This window comes from Protomyctophum parallelum (assembly GCF_964188405.1).
Source record: "Protomyctophum parallelum genome assembly, chromosome: 20".
In the NCBI taxonomy this organism is placed as follows: domain Eukaryota; kingdom Metazoa; phylum Chordata; class Actinopteri; order Myctophiformes; family Myctophidae; genus Protomyctophum; species Protomyctophum parallelum.
The window spans coordinates 19,258,539-19,277,620 of NC_139718.1; the positions used below are offsets into that span (position 1 = coordinate 19,258,539).

The 19,082-nt window shown below is 46.8% G+C and overlaps 1 protein-coding gene across 1 annotated transcript in view; it reads right to left on the bottom strand.

The window, feature by feature from the left end:
• Positions 1–7,311: 7,311 nt before the first annotated feature.
• Positions 7,312–19,082, bottom strand: part of sobpa (sine oculis binding protein homolog a) — a 60,941-nt gene continuing 49,170 nt past the window's right edge. The window contains exons 6-8 of the mRNA XM_083791530.1: positions 10,352–12,383; positions 9,086–9,346; positions 7,312–7,626 (exon numbers count right to left, since the gene is read on the bottom strand). Of these exons, the coding sequence (XP_083647656.1) occupies positions 9,087–9,346; positions 10,352–12,383 (2,292 nt within the window). The 3' untranslated portion in view covers positions 7,312–7,626; position 9,086. The remainder of the gene's footprint in view (positions 7,627–9,085; positions 9,347–10,351; positions 12,384–19,082) is intronic.

Genomic DNA, 19,082 nt, shown 5'->3' on the forward strand with positions numbered 1-19,082 from the left:
ATGGCAGCGGAAACCATGCAAGGCACCAACTAGCACATCGGGAGCAATTAGGGGTTCAGTGTCTTGCTCAAGGACACCTCGACAGTAACTCTGGGGGAGCCCGGGTTCGAACTGGCAACCTTGCGGTTACCATCCAGGCACTCTACCCCTGAGCCACCGCCGCCCAAAACAGTATACATGTTGGCGGTGGTATACATTTAGTAGTGTACTTAACTTAAGTACACTTCTACTCCACTATACATCTCAGATCCAAATATTGTACTTTTAATCCAATTTATTTGAAAACTTTAGTTTTACTATAGTCAGTGCCGGCTCCAGGCACAAATCAGCAGGGGGGCATAATCTTTTCCAAAGGGGGCTCTTTATTTTTCAAACAACAAATACTCGCCTATGAACCGGTGTAGGCCTATACTGTTTTGTAGTAGGCCTATACGCTGGCGTAGTAGGCCTACACTGGCGTCAGGATATGTCTCAAATAAAGAGGACAGACGTTTCCTCACCAATCATGAAAAATAAATACAATAAAATGAGAATATATCCTCCCGTTTCACTTGAACATATTCCCAAATGTTTTCAAGAAAACACTCACTAGACATGCACATGCACATAAACGCACACACGCACGCATGCACGCACACACACACACACACACACACACACACACACACACACACACACACACACACACACACACACACACACACACACACTCTGTTGGTGTTTAACTTCTAATATTCACATTTTTGTTATGTCTTTATTCGCATTGCTTTGTTTCTTTATTCATTATCTAGCCTACATATTTCTGCTGTCTGGAAGAAACCAGCTATAACTCCAAAATGTTCACTCCCAATTGGAGTTAGGAGGTTCATAAAGGGTGTTCAATAGCATTGATTTATGAAAAATAAACTCAAAAATGGAGTTAGGTGGAGTATGCTGTGTTCCAACTATGTATTAAATCTCCTACCTACAGTACTAGGCTACTGTACTTCCCTTCAATATTCAGGACTGTAATATTCTGTGAAGCCACAAGATGGCGTGAAAGACCACAGGCTTAAAATATTTCCCCCTCTCCATCCATGACATTAAAATAGCCTACTTAATTTTCTTCATAAAGTCCATTAAGTATCACAGTAATATCCCTTTGTTGTTGATGAATATCAAATTATTCCTCAATTATTAATTGGTGGGCTGTTACACTTTAGAACAGGCAAATTAATTAGCACAACAAAGTTGACATGCTTTGCTAATGACAATGCCATTTGATTTGTTGTTTCAGTGTATTTGCACAGATACAAGCCAGGGGAAACGGAGCAGTGTGCGCCTCATATTTATTTGTCTTCATGAGCAATTCACTGGATAAAACAAATACTGTTACAACACAAAAAAAATAAATGCCAAAGCAATTTTGGCCACGTTTCATGTAGCCTACATGTTACAACGTCATAAGAAAAAGACAAGGATAATCTCCTCGTATCATAGTTTCTCCATTTTTAATTATAAAAAAAACATTTTCACTTTTCACCAGGCATTTACACTTGAATGCTCAAGTCAAACAATCTTCTTTTTTTTCCCGCTCTTTTCATTATTTGCAAATGCAAAAAACTTGTCAACAATAAATAATACTATAAAATGTACACAAAAAAGTTGACAGTCCACCACAAGTTAAAACGTAGAACGGATTGGATGTTTAAGGGAATAGGAGCTGGGAGTTTTCTGAATTTCCTTCTTTCTTTCTTTTTTTTCTTAGCAAAAACTGTGACGGTCCATACAAGATACAGAAAAAGCTCATCATCTATACATTGACACTAGCAAGATAACAAAGTCGTTGTTTTTTTGTGTTGTATATTTCATTTTGTACAAAGTGTGGGGGAGAGAGTCTTTACAAGCAAGCATCATTGTCTTAACTGTAGAGATTATACAAGCAAGAGTTAAGGCAACTTCTTTTTTTTCTCCCTCTTCCTTTTTTCAAAAGTAACACGACGTCATTTAACGCCATCATTTCGTCTTGTGGAGCGCTCATCTCGATCGGGGGGTTTGAAATAGTTGTCATTGCATAATTCCGAACCGTTGACCAAAAGGCCTAACAGCTCGAACAGGAATGCTGGAGATTTGCATGAGTCTGTCTGTGGTCCAAAAACTACCGTGCGCAGAACATTTTCATGTCCAACACAGATAAGCTGTATCATACAAGTACGCCAGTGATTCTCAAACGATTTCATGACAAGTACCCCCATCTGACAAAAAAGTAAAAAAGAACCACCGCTCATCCACTGAAAAAACCGGAGTCACAAAGGGATAATGAATAGATCTGTGCACAATCAAAGTATTTAATTTGCAAGCTTTCGGTCTAGGCTACTGACCTTCTTCAGGCATCTTCTTCTTCCCCATCTGATAATATTTTGTGCCGGGGACCCCCATACAGGATTGGTGTAATTTTTCTCCCCAAAGATGTTTTTTTGAAAATAGCACATCCACAAGCTCACAACGCAAGCTTGTGGGTTGTGGATATTTTTCCAATGGTCGCTGTACATACAGTAGGTGCTAAAGTGGATTCTGATGCTATGTCAAGTCATTTTTCTGGCGACCCCCACCCTCAAGGACCCCAGGGATCCTCGGACCCCCCTTTGAGAACCACTGGATGTATGTATACCATTTACCAACACAGAGTAAGCTGCATCGTACACAAGTATGTGTGCGCATATCCCCGTGCGTGTGGAAAGAGATTGATAGGGACCCCCCCCCCCAAAAAAACTCTGACAAAACTGGACTGGGTGGAACTTTCAACAACAGGTCAGACACAAAACAAACAGGGAAACTGTGACCAATCCACTATCAGACAAAGGACAGAGCAGTTTCGTTGTCGCGGGAGTGTTGTATGACTCACACATCTGTCGACAGAAACGCACACAGACACAATTAGTAGTGTCCAGTTTCAAGACTCCCATCAGTCCTGGGTGTCAATGTATTGGGTTACAGGAGATATAAGGCCCAGTGAAAGTGTGGAGAGAGAGAGGATCGTGGAACTGGGTTCTGACTCGCACGGTTCATTTCAACTCCTACATGTACGGTACGGGTCCATTTGGTTACATCCATACGCGCTCTCTGAGTTACAGTAGGATATCCACAGGTACGTCCTATCTTAACCCATTCTGACCTGAGATCAGATTCTAAAAATGTCTATTACATCCTGACAGTTTCATTATTAACCCATTCTGACCTCAGATCAGATTCTAAAAGTGTCTTCGATTTTTCAAAAATAGCAGACCTACAAGCTCGTATCGCGCCACTCGGTGGCGCGATATGAGCTTGTAGATCTGCTATTTTTCAATAGCTAAAGCATAACATGATGCCAACACCAAAATGGGTGCCCGGTCAGAATGGGTTAAAGTTACATTCGTATACTCTTGGAAGTTGCAATTCGATAAACATTACAATAAACATTTTTCTTCTGTCCTAGCTGTCCCTGTATATAGCCTCCTATATGTGCATTGGTGATCTTACTTGTTTCGGTCTTCTTCTTTCTTTTTTTTTAAGAGAAATTGTGGGTCCAAATTTGACACTTTCAGAGTAAAATGAACACTCAGGAGTGGAGTGCAATGGACCCAATTCTGTTGTACTGTCCTTTAAAAAAAAGTTCATTGACCTGTTGTATACGCATGCTAATGCTTGAGCCAAAAGGGGGGGGAGAAGGAATATCTATGTAGTCGGGCAAGAAACTGAAGAGGGCAACGGAATAAAAGTGAAAAAGGGCGTATTGGTAAAAAAAAAGAAGAAGAGGAAAGTGAAGCGCACAGTGGAAGGGCAATGATTAAAGACGACATTAAAGCCGGGCCTTGGCACCGGATGAGCTCAAGTCTAAATGCCTGGCTAACAGGCAACAGATAGGGTTGCACGACACGCTGCTCACTCTCTGAGTCAACACTCTTTCATCTCAGACGCCACAGGAAAATACTCGGTGTGAGTTTAACTCTGACCGTATAGGAATGGACCCGTCAGGGTCTGCTTTTGCACTACAGAGAAGGTAACTGAACACTCTGTGCAAGCTGCTCTCTACTTACACCTGGCCTGGCACACACCAAGTTAAACCTATTATTTGGAAAGTGTGCGTCACGCTTGTCGGTGGTGCGTGTGGCGCGCATGTGTGTGTGTGTGTGTGTGTGTGTGTGGGGCGGGGGGGGGGGGCGGGGGGAGAGAGAGAGAGGTTGACTTTTACTTAATAATTAAAAAAAAAGACAGTGGTTGTAACAACATGAAATAAAACAAAAACAATTGTGGGAGCATGATGACAAAGCATGTGAAACTGTATCACTGTATCATCTTCCCTTGTCTGGTGTTATTGTTTAAACTCAGTGTTTGCATTTCATCAGATGAGGACATGTGTACAACAGCGCTGTACGCCTGTTATGTGTCGACATGAACAATGACCAAGTGAAATGTCAGGGGGGATAAAAAAAATACTGCGTTCCAGCGCTCTCCTCTGTGTCCAATCGTGTTACCGGATGAAATCAGAGATTATTATTTTGGCAACAGAATTTATCATTTGGTCAAGTTTCTTTTTGAAAACCACACGTTTAAGGGATGATTGGGCTTGAACTCACACCAGAAGCCTTTGGCATCATGATAATAATACTTTGTCTTTCATTGGTACAGTGTTATTTCTCAACCACTGGTGCAGAGTAGATATAGTAGGCTACATTTACTCAAGTTACAAGTACTGTATTTTTTAAGTACTTTTACGGTAACGTTTTTTTAAGTATGTAAATCTAGTAACTTTTGTTAGAAGATTTTGATTCTTGTTACAAAACACCCCTTAACCAATTAAAGCCCTATTTTATAGTGAGCTTGTAGTTCAGCTATTTTGGAGAAAAAAAACTTTAATACAGTAGGCTACTTTTACTTGACGCCAACACCTTTGTACCTCAAACTCGAGTACATTTTACTGCTAATTTTATTGGTATAACGTATTCCGTCCAACTGGAGAGTCTCAAGTAAATATACTGCCTTTGTTCAGTGCCATCCATCTCAGCCCGCAGGCCTCTGTAACCAGATCAGAGGGAACTGGAGAGGAGACACTAATATGGCAAAAAAATCCACCTAAAACTCTGCAAAAAATGCATACGTAAGAGCACTGGCTGGCTCTCAAACCTTTTCATGTCAAGGACCCACGACCACTTCAAATTAATATGTGATAGACCCCACCATCCTGCAAATAACTTGTGCCATGGACCCTCACGCAAGATCTGTTTAGTGTTAAAAGTGATTAAAACGTTGCAACTAATTTGGCTGAGGACCCCCTCAAGGACCCCTAGGGGTCCCCGGGGGCGGACGGACCCCACTTCGAGGACCACTGGGTTAAATGAATGCTGGATATTTGGGTCTCTCAGACAGCATGGTGGGGGTTGGTCTGTCTCTCCATCACTAGCATGTCTGCAGTTCAAGCGTGCGCACGCACACACACACACACACACACACACACACACACACACACACACACACACACACACACACACACACACACACACACACACACACACACACACACACACACACACACACACACACACACACACACACACACACACACACACACACACACACACACACACACACACACACACACACACACACACACGTCGAATCAAATATGATCGCCATGGTAACGATCGCATGACTCTACGCACACACAGTATCATTATTATTATGTCGCGGCCAGGCAGAAACCCTGCATCTCCATAGTTCAACCTTTTAGGATGTTTTCTCGTAATTGAATGCCCTACTTTGTTAAAGTGGTTGAGTGCGTCTGTATTTAACCAACGAAATTGACTAAATAATAACTACATTGGATCCATTGGAACACAGTTTCTCCCCCCCCCCCCACCCCCCATTTCCTGAAAAGCAAAGGTTTAGGACATACAAGATTTCCACCCGACGGCAACAATTAGCTGGTGAATATTTCTACCCTGTCCACCTCACCCTTGCTGACGCATTAGGGTCCATAAAGCTACACTCATTAAGAATTATCTTAATGAATAAAATACCATTTTAAGTATGTTAATGCAATATAAGGTAGCACATCCGCAGTGGTTGGAGGTGGACGGTCTGGTCTCCCTACTATTCCATCGAGACCTTGGTAGGACACGAGGGTCAAAGCTATTTGAAACAGACTGGATTGGACACAGCAGTTTGGACAATGGTTGCAATTAACTCTCCCTGCTGGGAGAGGGAGTCAACGAACAGAAAGCTTGCGGACTGTAGCTTTATAGTGTCCAGAATGGGAAGCTTGGGTCGGCGACACCCGGCTCTTGGTTTAATCTTCCTCACTCTGAGTCATTTTGAAAGAAATAACCTGTTAACGGCACTGCACAAACGGTTTATCCGATGGTCCGGAAAGTAGGCAAGACGAGGTTGGCTCTATGGACAAGCAATGATACATGGTTATCTCTGATTGTGATGTTCTTGTTGTATTCCTATTATTTTATTGTACAGCACCTTGTAACAACTGTTTTGAAAGGCGCTTTATAAATAAAATTACCTTACCTACTGGACCTTACAGCCTGTGACAGGTTTATGGCTGTTTTGGTGACTTAATTTTTCAATTGATACAGTTGAGCTCTGGTTTTCACTGTAGCTATACGTTGTGCAAATAAGAATGTATATTATAATTGATACGCGATAACAAAACATACAAAGAAAAGTACTAAAGAACTTTTCTTTGCAAAAACACACACACACACACACACACACACACACACACACACACACACACACACACACACACACACACACACACACACACACACACACACACACACACACACACACACACACACACACACACACACACACACACAATGGCACTGGCTTGAATTGCTGTGAAGATGGGTTTCATGGATTTCATCGCTTTGATACATCTTTTTTTGTTTTGTTTATATAGCACTCTGAGAGTGTACAAATGGAACCCAATGGGAACCCAGGACCAACGGAACCATGGGGTTCCATTCGTACACTCTCAGAGTTACAGACCCATAAAAGGGTCCATTTGGACCCCCGGACCAGACGTTGAGACACAGTGGAGTACTGGACACAAGAACAGACATGACAGAGCAACTCCCTTTGCTTGGAGGAGGGGAGGGCGGTGGACAAGTCCAGGACAGGACACTAGGGGGCAGTGTTGGCTGGGAGTCTTTAAATTACATGAAAGGTAGGCTTAAAGTCCTGCTATCCTCCTGTATTGTACTTTTTTTTAGTCCAAAGATGCTTCTCAGACAGCCCCCCACCCCCCCTCTTCCCCCCAAACCCCGAGGTCGAGAGCGCAAGGAATTCACATCACGAGCTGACGTTTTGGACGTCTGTCAAACAGACAACGGAGTCCCTCCTTCCTCTCTTGTTTCTCCTATGTTACACATGAAACAAGTTTGGTTGGACTCTCACCCGGCGGGCGTCATGTTTATAGGCTGATTTCGGAGTGCTGGTGGACTGGACTGTGGTGAGGAGCGTGTGGCAACGGGTTGTGGCGGGTGGGCGGGCTGGCGGGAGGGAGGGAGGTTGAGCTCGAAGGTGGTGAGCGCCACCCACGGACGGGGGTGACGTTTTGTTTGATGGCACAGCGTTCCTCAGAGCGTCCATCTATAAGACAACAGAGAGGAGAGAGGATTGAGACGGGGTGACAACCTCTTGAAGGATCCATCCAGGTTCAAGAAACACTGTTGATTTAGTCGACTAATACTATGACAAAACAAAGTTCGTCGACTACTTTCTTTCACCAACATTTCCAACGGAAAGTTTGAATTATCCTCTTTCTATCTGCAAAGTGTTTGACGAGTTTGAAGTCGTTTAATACAATCAGATAGGACCTTTCTGTATGGGCTGTCAATTGCAAATTGCAGCTAGTTGCCACCAGGCCATTAATTTAGATGGCCGCCGTGTGCATATTCTGGTCTATTGTAATAGTGGACATGGTTGAATAGTTTGAACTCATAGACACTTCTCCATTAAACACATACTGTAGGTTCCCTATATTCTGGAATGCACACTTCACCTCATTGCCAAACTCCTCATCTTCACTCAGTAACATTAAATTCGATTGAGGGCAAGCCTGATGAATAAAGCCTCTCCACTTGCTTCTATCATGTAATGTAGCCCTCCTTCTGCACGCAGGCACGCACGCACAGTCTTTTGAAGGAAATTCCATTTCGTTTCAGTCATCTTTTAGTCATTTGAAATGTTTTAGTTTCAGTCTAGTTGTAGTTGACTAAATCTACAGTTGATTTCGGCTGGAATTCATTTTGGCGGGCCTTGATGTCGTCATAATGTACCGTCTACCAAAAATAGGCGATTTACAATCTTGTGTATTTTCGGAAACGCGACTCGCGCACACAACTGAGCATAAAATGATACAGTATGTATATTCCAAGAGCGAGGTTCAGCATCAGCAGGTGCAACACATTAATTAGCAAGCTGCAGTGGTGCCGCGCAATTTCAAGATTCTGTCAGTGTGGCAGAGAGAGCGCAGACAGAGACATATTGTGTTTACACTTGTGCTGCTTGTACCGTAGGCTGAAATGAAAAGGAAACAACCCACCCTACAACTACATCCCTGTTTTGGGGGAAAAGACAGCAGAAGACAGTGACAGTGACGACGTGATTATCACTGAGCCCCCGGATAATAATAACACCACCAGAAGCAGCAGCGTACAGGTAAACAATGCTACTACCGTCAGTCTCAAAGACACCCGACTTAATATTACGTCGGATGGTACATTAACCCATTTAGACCCGAGGACGATTCTACAACAGACAGTTTTCTGAAAAACCCTATGTTTCTATATAAGTGGTTCTCAAACTATTTAATGTCAAGGACCCCCAGAATTATCTGTATTTGGCCTCCGACCCCCATCTGAAAATATGCTGTTCCAGGGACCCCCAGAAGCAAAGATTTGAGTTAAAAATGTTCGCTGTGAACGAATATATATTCAAAGATTTTCGCAACATTTTCACGATTTTTCAAAAATAGCAGACCTACAAGCTCATAGCGTGGCACTCTGTGCTACGCTCACTGAACTGATGCCACTGACCGACCTCTCACCTCACTTGTTCTGATTGCGTATCCGCAGGCACCTCCTCTTGAGCGGCGGCTCCAGCTCGGGGCTCCCGGCGGTGGCCGACAGCGGCGCGCTGATGGAGCAGGACAGGATGGCCGTCTTGTTGTCTTGGCCGCCGGCGGCCTTTGGCACGGGCTGGATGACCACGCAGCCGGCAGCAGGCAGCGGCGGCAGCACGTAGCCTCGCTCGCCCCCCTCCTCCATGCCACCGCCGCCGGCATCGTCGGAGAGCGGCTTGCCCGCACCTGCGCCGCACCGTGCAGTGGTGGAAAGTAGTTAAGTACATTTGCTTACTACTTAAGTACAATGTTCTTGTATGTATGTATTTGTACTTGAGTATTTCCAATTTCCAGTGCTTTTACTTCTACTCCACTACTGTACATATCTGAGGAAAATTTACTTTTACTCCACTACATTTATTAACTAACCTTTGTTACATGGTAGTTTGATTATAATTACAAAACACTTTTACTTTTGATACTTAAAGTATATTTTTATGTCGTTACTGTTGTACTTTTAAGTATGAATATGGGACTTCTACTTGTAACAGAGTACATCATGGCAGTATTGATACTTTTACTTAAGTACTTCTTCCAGCACTGCGTACCATGCAGTGGTGTAAAGTACAAAGTACAATTCTTTCTTTTTACTCTACTTTTTTGTACTTTTTTGTTTTTCGTACATTAAATGAGTATTCGAAAGACTATGATTCTAATGTGCAAGAGGGCCATGCAAGATTCTTCCATTTCTTTTTAGATTTATTTTCAATATTCTTATTTATTTTTATTTTTAAGCGAATTAAATATCCCTGCTTGATATACTACAGTGTCACACAAAAGCATCAAAAGTAGCAGATCTACATGCTTGAAACGTTTCGCGAAGAGACGCGTTTTGAGCTTGTAGATCTGCTACTTTTGAATTCTGAAAAGTAACAGTTTTGGACATATGAGGTTTCCACCCATCACCTGTGAGTGCAGTGGTGTAAAGTAACTGACTACATTTACTGAAGTACTCAAGTATAATTCTGAGTTGCTTTGTAGATTTAGGCTATATTATCACAAAACATACATTCGCCATTTAGGACACATTTTTACATTTTGAAAAAAAGAAAAGGCATTTTATTAGACATTCTGCATAATACGTACCGCATATAAGTGCTAATACTTTTGTACTCACAGCAGATTTTCTTTTTAAATTAAAGACTTGCAACAGATAAATAAATACATTGGAGTACACCGCCCGCCGCTCACCTGCGAGTGCCGCCTCCCCGGCCGCGCCGGGCCGTTTCCCCGGGTCCCACTCTGTCACCGAGCAGCTGTTCTCCTTCAGAGCCTCGCGCTCCAGCTCGCCGTTAGCCGCGTGCTCCTCCTCTCCTCCTCGGTCTCCTCTTCGGTCCGCGGTAGGAGGAGGAGAAGGAGGAGGCTCGGCGGCGGCGGTGGGCGCGGGGAGTGCGTGCCATCCCGTGCCGTTGACTATGACGTTGCACGGGGCGGCGGCGCCGGTCGGGGGCTTTGGCAGGGATTGCGGGTGCTGCTGGGGCAGGGACTGGGGCAGGGACTGGGGCAGGGACTGGGGCAGGGGATGTGTCCGTGCAGGGGATGGGTCAGTCCGCGCCCCCCCCAGAGGGTCTATGCTGTAGGACGAGCTGTCGTTGCTGCTGTTGGGCGAGGAACGAGGCGTCTCCGGTGTGTCCGGGTTCGCGATGGCGGCCCCCCCGTCCGGCTCCGCGGAGGAGCAGAGGCTCCGCGAAAAGGCCCCTTCTCCTCCTCGCCTGTCCCTGCCGTCCCGCACCCCCCACAGCCCGGCCGCGGACGCCGGAACACAAGGAGGTCCGGGCAGCAAGAGGGAAGCAACCCGATTCTGTTCCTCTGCCCCCTCCTTCTCCTCCTCCTCCTCCTTGACCTGGACCACCGGCAGGAACATCCTGTGGATGAGCTCTTGGCACGAGCGCTGGCCCACGGTGAGGTCGATCACCCCGTCCGTCGGTCCATCGGGAGGACCGGCGGGCAGACACGGACGGCCCCCCAAGCCGCCGTCCTCCGTCTTTACCGTCAGGTCCACCACCACCGCTGTTCGCCGCTGGCCGTCTCTCCCGGAGAAACCGGGAGAGACGGCGGCCGGCCCCCCGGAGCCGGTTAGTCCCGCCTTCCGGTCGGCGGAGTCTGAGGAGCCGGGGGACTCCGAGTGTTCCGAAGGCTCGGGGGCGCTGGACATGGGGCTGCTGCTGTCCGGCCGCTCTCCGGAGGCCTTGGGGCTGAAGGGGAAGGGGATGGGGATGGGGATCGGGATGGGGATGGGCAGGGGCACGATGACAGGATACGGCACCAGGAGGGTGGGAGGCGGCACCAGCGGGGCGAGCGACGGCATGCCGAAGTTCATCATGTGCGGCGGCATGGGGAAGTGGTGGTGCTGGGGTCCGTTGGGCATCATGTTGATGGGGGGGAACGGGGGCACTAGGCCGGGCATGGGGGGCAGACCCGGGTGCGGAGGCAGGAGCCCGCCGGGGTTGGGGTTGCCGTGCGGAGACATCAGGGGCCCCCCCCTGCTGTGCATGGGGCTGGAGGAGGGGGGGCCCAGGTTCCTCGTGGGCGGGGGCGGCGGACCGACCCCGGGGATCATGGGGTTGGACAGGGGGCTGTTGGGTCTGCCGCCGCCCGCGTGGTGCGGCGGGTGGCGGAGGTACGGCGGGCGCATGTGCTGGTACATCTGGTGGTGCTCCATGAACAGCGGCAGTGGCATGGGCCCCCGCGGCGTCATCACCATGGGCGGGCTGCCGGCAATGGGCCCCCCCAACCCCGGGTGCAGGCCGGGGTGCGGGTGGGGCAGCATGGAGGGTGGCGGCGGGGGAGGGAGGGAGGTGGGGCTCCCGTGGGGCCGAGGCGTGGGGATCTTCGAGGAGGCGGCGGAGGACGGGGAGCAGACGGTGCCCGCGTCCGAGGGCGAGGGGGCGGACGAGGTGGTGGCGGCCGCGGGACCCCCCGGCGAGGGGGCTTTGCGGCGGGGGTCCAACAGCGGCGTCCCCCAGGACTCCGGGGTGAGGAGTTGCACCCCTCCTCCTCCGCCGCCACCGCACTCGGCAGGCCCCCCCTCCCCGGGCACGCCGCCCACGTGTCCCGGGTTGCACACCAGCCCGCCCGGCAGGGCCGCCTGGGTCTCCTTGTAGAAGATGTCCATCTTGTATTGGTTCAGGCATTTGGCGCTGCAGAACTGCAGCCGGCGCTCCCCCGCGCCAAAGTCCAAGTACTCCTTTGTGTGCCGAATGTGCTTGCACCAGTCGCACACCTGGAGAACACGAGAAGTGTTATACACAAATCATTTATTTCCCCCCCCGTAAATTAGTGACAGGAGTATCCACCCGACAGAGACAATTTATACTTGGTTGTGTGCCGGTGGTGTTGCACGCAGAACTCGACACGTGACACCATGGCATCATGGTGAAACTTAACCCATTTAGACCTGAGGCTCATTCTAAAAAGAATGGCTTCTAAATCCTAACAGTTTTCTTAAAAACCTTATGTTCTATGTCAGTGGTGCTCAACCTTTAAAAACCTTTTTTGTAAAAATACTACTGTAGATATAGCCCACGGGTGCCCACACTTTTTTCACTTGCGAGCTATACTTTCAAAATGACCAGCTCAACAAGATGCACCCAAAAAAATATATTTTTACATTAACGTAATTGGAAATAAGAGGGGAGGAAATGGAATTTGTAGGGTTTTATTTTATTGTATATAACTTTGTAATGCTACCGACATTTGTGCGCAACACTGTTGAAAACAAGTATTGCATCGTGTGTTTGACCCTTTTTGATGTCAACCAATCAAGTCACCTTAAGTGGCATATATTTAAAATGTAAAATATTTTTAGGGGCATATGTCATCATTGTCATGTCTACCTGCATTAGCTATTAGTGAGGACCAAGAACAAAGATGTGAAGTGCTCCTGTAAGTGATACAACGACCCACAACACTTGAGTAGGCCTGTTGTTTTATAGCTGTTTTCTTTTAAGCAGATGCTCAGCCTCAAAACCGTCTGGACACGAACACAACAAAACTATTACACCATAGAAAGAGAGAAAAAAAAGGTCATTTTCTAAATTACCTACAGGTGTGTAGAGAACAGGAAATGTGTTAAATTAGTTAAATGGGCAATGGAACAGCATCACTCTTAACCACTTCTACCCAAGGCATTTACACCAAAACCCAATTCCCCAGGGTTTTCCCTGTACACCACCAAGCCTCTTTTCCGGAAATAACGCCAGAATAGGGACACTAGGGTTCATGTGGTGAGCTTAAGGTAGCTTTGTTATTTATTTAGAAACTAGCTAATGGTCCACTTCACCCATTTTGTAAATATCTTCATATAATTGGTCTCGATTCATTGTAATATCATGCCATTTTTGCCTACTCGGTCAGTGTCTCAGAGGAGGGCTGTCAACAGTTCAGAATCCCGCACCCGCTTTCAAATGTTTTACATATATTTATTTAATAATGTGAGCACAATGGCATGCTAACTTTCCAGGAATAGAAAGCCTGACGTTTCTATTAGATTATTGGAGTCCCCCCGTCAATGATGAGTTTCTGAACTGTCCACAGCCCTCCTCTCAGACACAGACCCAGTAGACAAAAATGGTACCACCAATGAGCATCAGTGAGGACTGAGGAGGACCAATTATTATGAAGATAGGTTGTAAATGGGTGAAGTGGTCCTTTAATGTTAATCAACATTTCATTGGAGCAAGGGAGCACATTTTATTAACAACAAACCACAACGGTCACGGCAGGCAGCGCTGTAATAGCTAAATGTGTTTCCTTAAGCATTTAAACCCTCTATACACTTAATCTACCGAGGTCTATACTTGGTGAAGCATACAGGGCTTAAGTGCTTAATTAACACATTAACCACATGAACCCTAGTGTCCCTTTTGTAATTCGTCGAAGAGAATTGGCGTAGAGGTAAAAAGAAATCACACCCGTGTGAAGTGAGGGGCGCTAATATATTAAAGTCTAACTCATGTTGCTATGATTAGGTGACGTAATGACAAACGTGTGTCAAAACAAACTACATTTAATTCTCTTTATTGTTAATGGTATTTAATGTTTGTGTTAGGGACAAGATGACGTACATTTTCCCTTCATTGTCAATGGCGTTCTAAAAACAAACATTAAACCTGTATATAGGAGCCCTCAAAAAAAGGGGACCAAAGTATAGACCACTCACTGGAGGACCCCGGTCAAAGAATATATATGGTCGCTGTTGGGCAGAAACCGGTGTATTCTGGAGTGCATTCTCCAAGTTTCATTGTTTGTATGTAATTTTCGTTTCCACCCGACAGTGACGATATAGGGTTTAAGTGGTAGAGTTAAGATTTGACCATTGTACAGTAGAGTGAAAGGTCCTCTTCGTGTTTAAAAGAAGTGTATATGCATGTTTAATCTTTCGTTTTTTTCTTTTCAGTCACCCTCAGAGCCCCCTATAGCACGTTCCTGTTTCACCAGACTCTCACACACACACACATCACACATCCTCTCCTCGGGGACGAAAAAAATAAAAATCTTTTTTCCCTTCGGGGAGGGAGGGAGAGAGGGAACGAATGTGACCCTGCTGGAGCTGATAGCGGTGGGCGAGACCCGAACAGCACGCCGTACTCGTCGGGCCACACACAGCTCACTCTGTCAGCACTTGGAGGAGTGTCAGGTCCTCGCTGCAGATAATTAAGGCATTAATCAGTTGTCAGGCTCCTCAACGACATCCATCCATCACGCGGACCCTTAATCCCCCCTGCTGAATGTTAATAAGTTGAGGGATGCAACCGGAAGGGGGGTGGGGGGATAAACTCTTTAAGCATCCTGCTGCATGCAGGTTTATTGGTTTTGCGGGTTTATTTGGCAACGGACAGTATATTCTAATGGCATCCCTCTGTGCCTGTTTGCGGACACTCGCGGTCGCAGACTGGCGGACCAAAGCCCCTGAGTGAAAATATACTCCTCCTGGACAAATGTCAAATGTGTACTCGAGTTAAAGTAGTGGGGCACTTGCTTTGCTTAAAACGAATAAAACTTAATTTTGTCCAAACCTGCTCTGCTATTGAGATGTTTGGATCGGGTCAAAGGTCAGATTTCACCTAGACAGACACAGGATCTGGCACGAATTGATGGTCAAGATGACATTTATCCCCTGAGCTAGCAGGCAGGCTCTATTAGCTCAATGGTAAAAACATCAGAAAGTGGTTAATTCATAATAATGTAGTCCCCCCCCCCCCCCTTCTCGAAATGTAGTGGAGTCAAAAGTACAATATTTGACGTAGTGGAGTGAAAGTCAGGAAACCAAAAGATAAAGTACAGTATGCTAAAGTAAATGGTCTCTGTCGGGTGGAAACTGTTACTTTTCACGATTCAAAAAGAAAAAACAGCAAAAGTAGCAGATCTACCACTCGCGTTTCCAGCTTGCGGATCTGCTATTGTTGTTGCTTTTGTGTGGCGCTGTAATAGTACGATCAAGTAGGGTGTTCATTTACGAGAAACGAAAAAAGTGGTTTCACTGTCTCCTGAGTGGAATCAACCTCCACTGTCGGAGCATTCAGACAATCCAGAGCAGTGGTTCTCAAACCTTTTCAAGTCAAGGACCCCCCCCCAGCCAAATATGTATTTGGCTGAGGAGGACCGCCATCTGAAAATGTTTTGTGCCAGAGACCCCCAGAAGAGAAGATTTAAGTAAGAAAAAATATATCTAAATGATACATTTTCGATATTTGGGACCAAGGACCAATGATCTAGAAAAAATGCCCGTTGTGAGAAAATGAATCATTTGTCTGTCTAAAAAGCGCAGAATGTTTGGAATACACCACGTGACGATACAGCTGCAGCTCATTGCAGAACAAAAAAAAAGTAAAATAAACAAATAAAGGAAGTAATCAGGACAAGAGACTGCAGTGGGGGATCGGAGAAGCACACAGGTGACGAACAGTTTAAACGTTAAGCAGTGGACAATTCAACGAGTAAAAAGTCCCCCAAAAACGTGCTCTGGAGCGAGAGTTGAGTTTGATGATGGTTGTTGGGCCCAGGGTATTTTAAATAATAAATGTCCAGAATTTTTTTCCCTCGTCTTTGGGAAGACAGATGGAGAGCACTTAACGACTTTCTGCTCTGCGAGTGAAAATTTCACTGTGCATTACCCTAATGGAGTTATGCTTCTCTCCCTCTCTCTCTCTCTCTGTCTCTTTCCCGCTCTCTTTCTGTGTCTCCCCGCACACAGATGTTTGCAGTTGAATTTAATTACGGTCATTTATTTCCATAGCGGCCAACGAACCAGCAGCCCAGTGGTGTGGTTTTAAACCGTTCGCCTTCACAACAATTACGGAGCCTCCTATGCGAGTGCAATCATCTTCCGCAGTGACATGAAGTGCTTACGCCGCGCTCTGGTCGCAGAGGTTGAGTTACAACTCACTGCACTTTGTCTGCTTTCTTCCGTCTGCACCAAATACTAATTAGCCAAAAATAGCCAATGAGCTCAAACTTGTAAATCCGCTATTTTGGGCAAATGTTCCCACCGGCATAGGCATGCTGGGTTCAGGTGTTGTTATTTATTTATATAGGGGGATTTATCTGCCTTTATTAGTGAGGAGACACAGTTAACATGGGGGAGAGAGTTTGGGAGTGACAAAAATGTGACAAAAAGAAAACACGGGCCTGGGAATCAAACCCGGGAAGGGTCAAATTAGCCATTGGGCCTGTGGCCCAGGGGCCCTTGGCTCTTAGGGGCCCTTGGCTCTTAGGGGCCCGTGGCCCAGGGGCCCTTGGCTCTTAGGGGCCCTTGGCTCTTAGGGGCCCGTGGCCCAGGGGCCTTTGGCTCTTAGGGGCCCATGGCCCAGGGGCCTTTGGGTCTTAGGGGCCCTTGGCTCTTAGGGGCCCTTGGCTCTTAGGGGCCCATGGCCCAGGGGCCCTTGGCTCTTAGGGGCCCTTGGCTCTTAGGGGTCCGTGGCCCAGGGGCCTTTGGCTCTTAGGGGCCCATGGCCCAGGGGCCTTTGGGTCTTAGGGGCCCATGGCCCAGGGGCCTTTGGGTCTTAGGGGCCCATGGCCCAGGGGCCTTTGGCTCTTAGGGGTCCGTGGCCCAGGGGCCCTTGGCTCTTAGGGGCCCATGGCCCAGGGGCCTTTGGGTCTTAGGGGCCCATGGCCCAGGGGCCTTTGGCTCTTAGGGGCCCGTGGCCCAGGGGCCTTTGGCTCTTAGGGGCCCGTGGCCCAGGGGCCCTTGGCTCTTAGGGGCCCTTGGCTCTTAGGGGCCCGTGGCTCTTAGGGGCCTGTGGCCCAGGCGCCCTTGGCTCTTAAGGGCCCTTTGAGGAAATTCGACAGCGCAGTACTGGGTACCTTCATTGGCCGTTGATTTTGTTAAATTTAGGTTCAAAAGTTGGCCCAGGCGGTGGCGAAACTGTCTGGGCACCCGACTGGTAAATGGTGCATTTATATAGCGCCTTTATCCAAGGCGCTTTACAGAGATTGTGCATTACATTCACCCATTCACACACACATTCATACACCGATGGCAGCGGAAACCATGCAAGGCACCAACTAGCACATCGGGAGCAATTAGGGGTTCAGTGTCTTGCTCAAGGACACTTCGACAGTAACTCTGGGGGAGCCCGGGTTCGAACTGGCAACCTTACGGTTACCATCCAGACACTCTACCCCTGAGCCACCACCACCGACTGGTAATCCAGTCACAGTGTGCCGCGGGTTCGACTCCCGAGCCCGACACAGCCTTTACTGCATGTCTTCCCCCATCTCTCTCCCGTTTCCTGTCAGCCTACTGTCTGTCCCTTCAAAAAAGATGATGAAAACACGAAAAAAGAAAACATCTTCGCACGCGCGCGCAGTATGGGCGCCCAAAAAGAAACACTGCACACTAGAAATAGCAGATCTACAAGCTCACGACGAGCATGTACATCTGCTGTTTCTGGCGTGACGCGCTGCCACTTGCCACTCTCTCTCTCTCTCGCCTCACTTCCCGAACCATACAGAGATGGCACCGCTCCACTTACTGTCTACAAGTACCTTGCATGCTAGCGAAGTAACGGCACAATACACACACACATACACACACACACACACAGCAGGGGAAACTAGGTCACCGTTTGCCGGCGAGAGAATGCCCAGAAGACCCCCTGTGGTGTTTTATAGAGAGAGAGAGGGCTGAAAGGAGCTTATTACGCTGCCACACTGGGGTTAATGGTTTTTTCGTTCGGAGCGCTGAGGATGAAGAGGTGGTAGACATTCCAACAGGTTGTAGAGGAGGAAGATGCTTTTTGGGGGGAGTGCCTGCAGACTGCAGAGGGTAGGCTATACAAACGGAGGACCTGAGGTGACCGTGTCCTGTTCAAAGCCTCCCTCAGAAAAACCCACATCTTCAGACTTGCATTCCCCGCCTAACTCTAACCCCCGTTTCTGGCTTTATTTTATGTTTTTATGTTGTTCTTTGCTTAGTTTTTAGCCTTTTAACTAAGTTTACTCTTAATAGAGTTGTTTATTTTATTTGTTCCGTTTCATAAAGCGACTTTGTGTACGAAGAAAAGCGCTATAGGAATTGTACAGTATGTCAAACAGCCAATCTACGAGCTCACAAAGCGTTGTGTTTGCGAGGCGTTGTGTGAGCATGTAAATAGTTGGTTCTCAAAGTGGGGTCCGTGGACCCCAGGGGTCCATAGGGGAAATAAGTTAATATAGTGTCACAATCATTGTAATATAGTTTGGCTGTTAAATTTTGGCTTTTCAAAACTGGCCATTCAATGGCTACTCAATGGTTGCTCAATGCTCAAGTCGTGAACATTTGTGCAAATCTTTGAATACATAATACATCATAGGCCTATATATCTATTATTTTTTTAAGTGAACATTTCTAACTAAAATCTTTGCTTCCTTTTATTTTATTTTTTGATGGAGGTCCACGGCCAAATACTGTACATATCAATTTGGGGGTGTCTTGTCATGA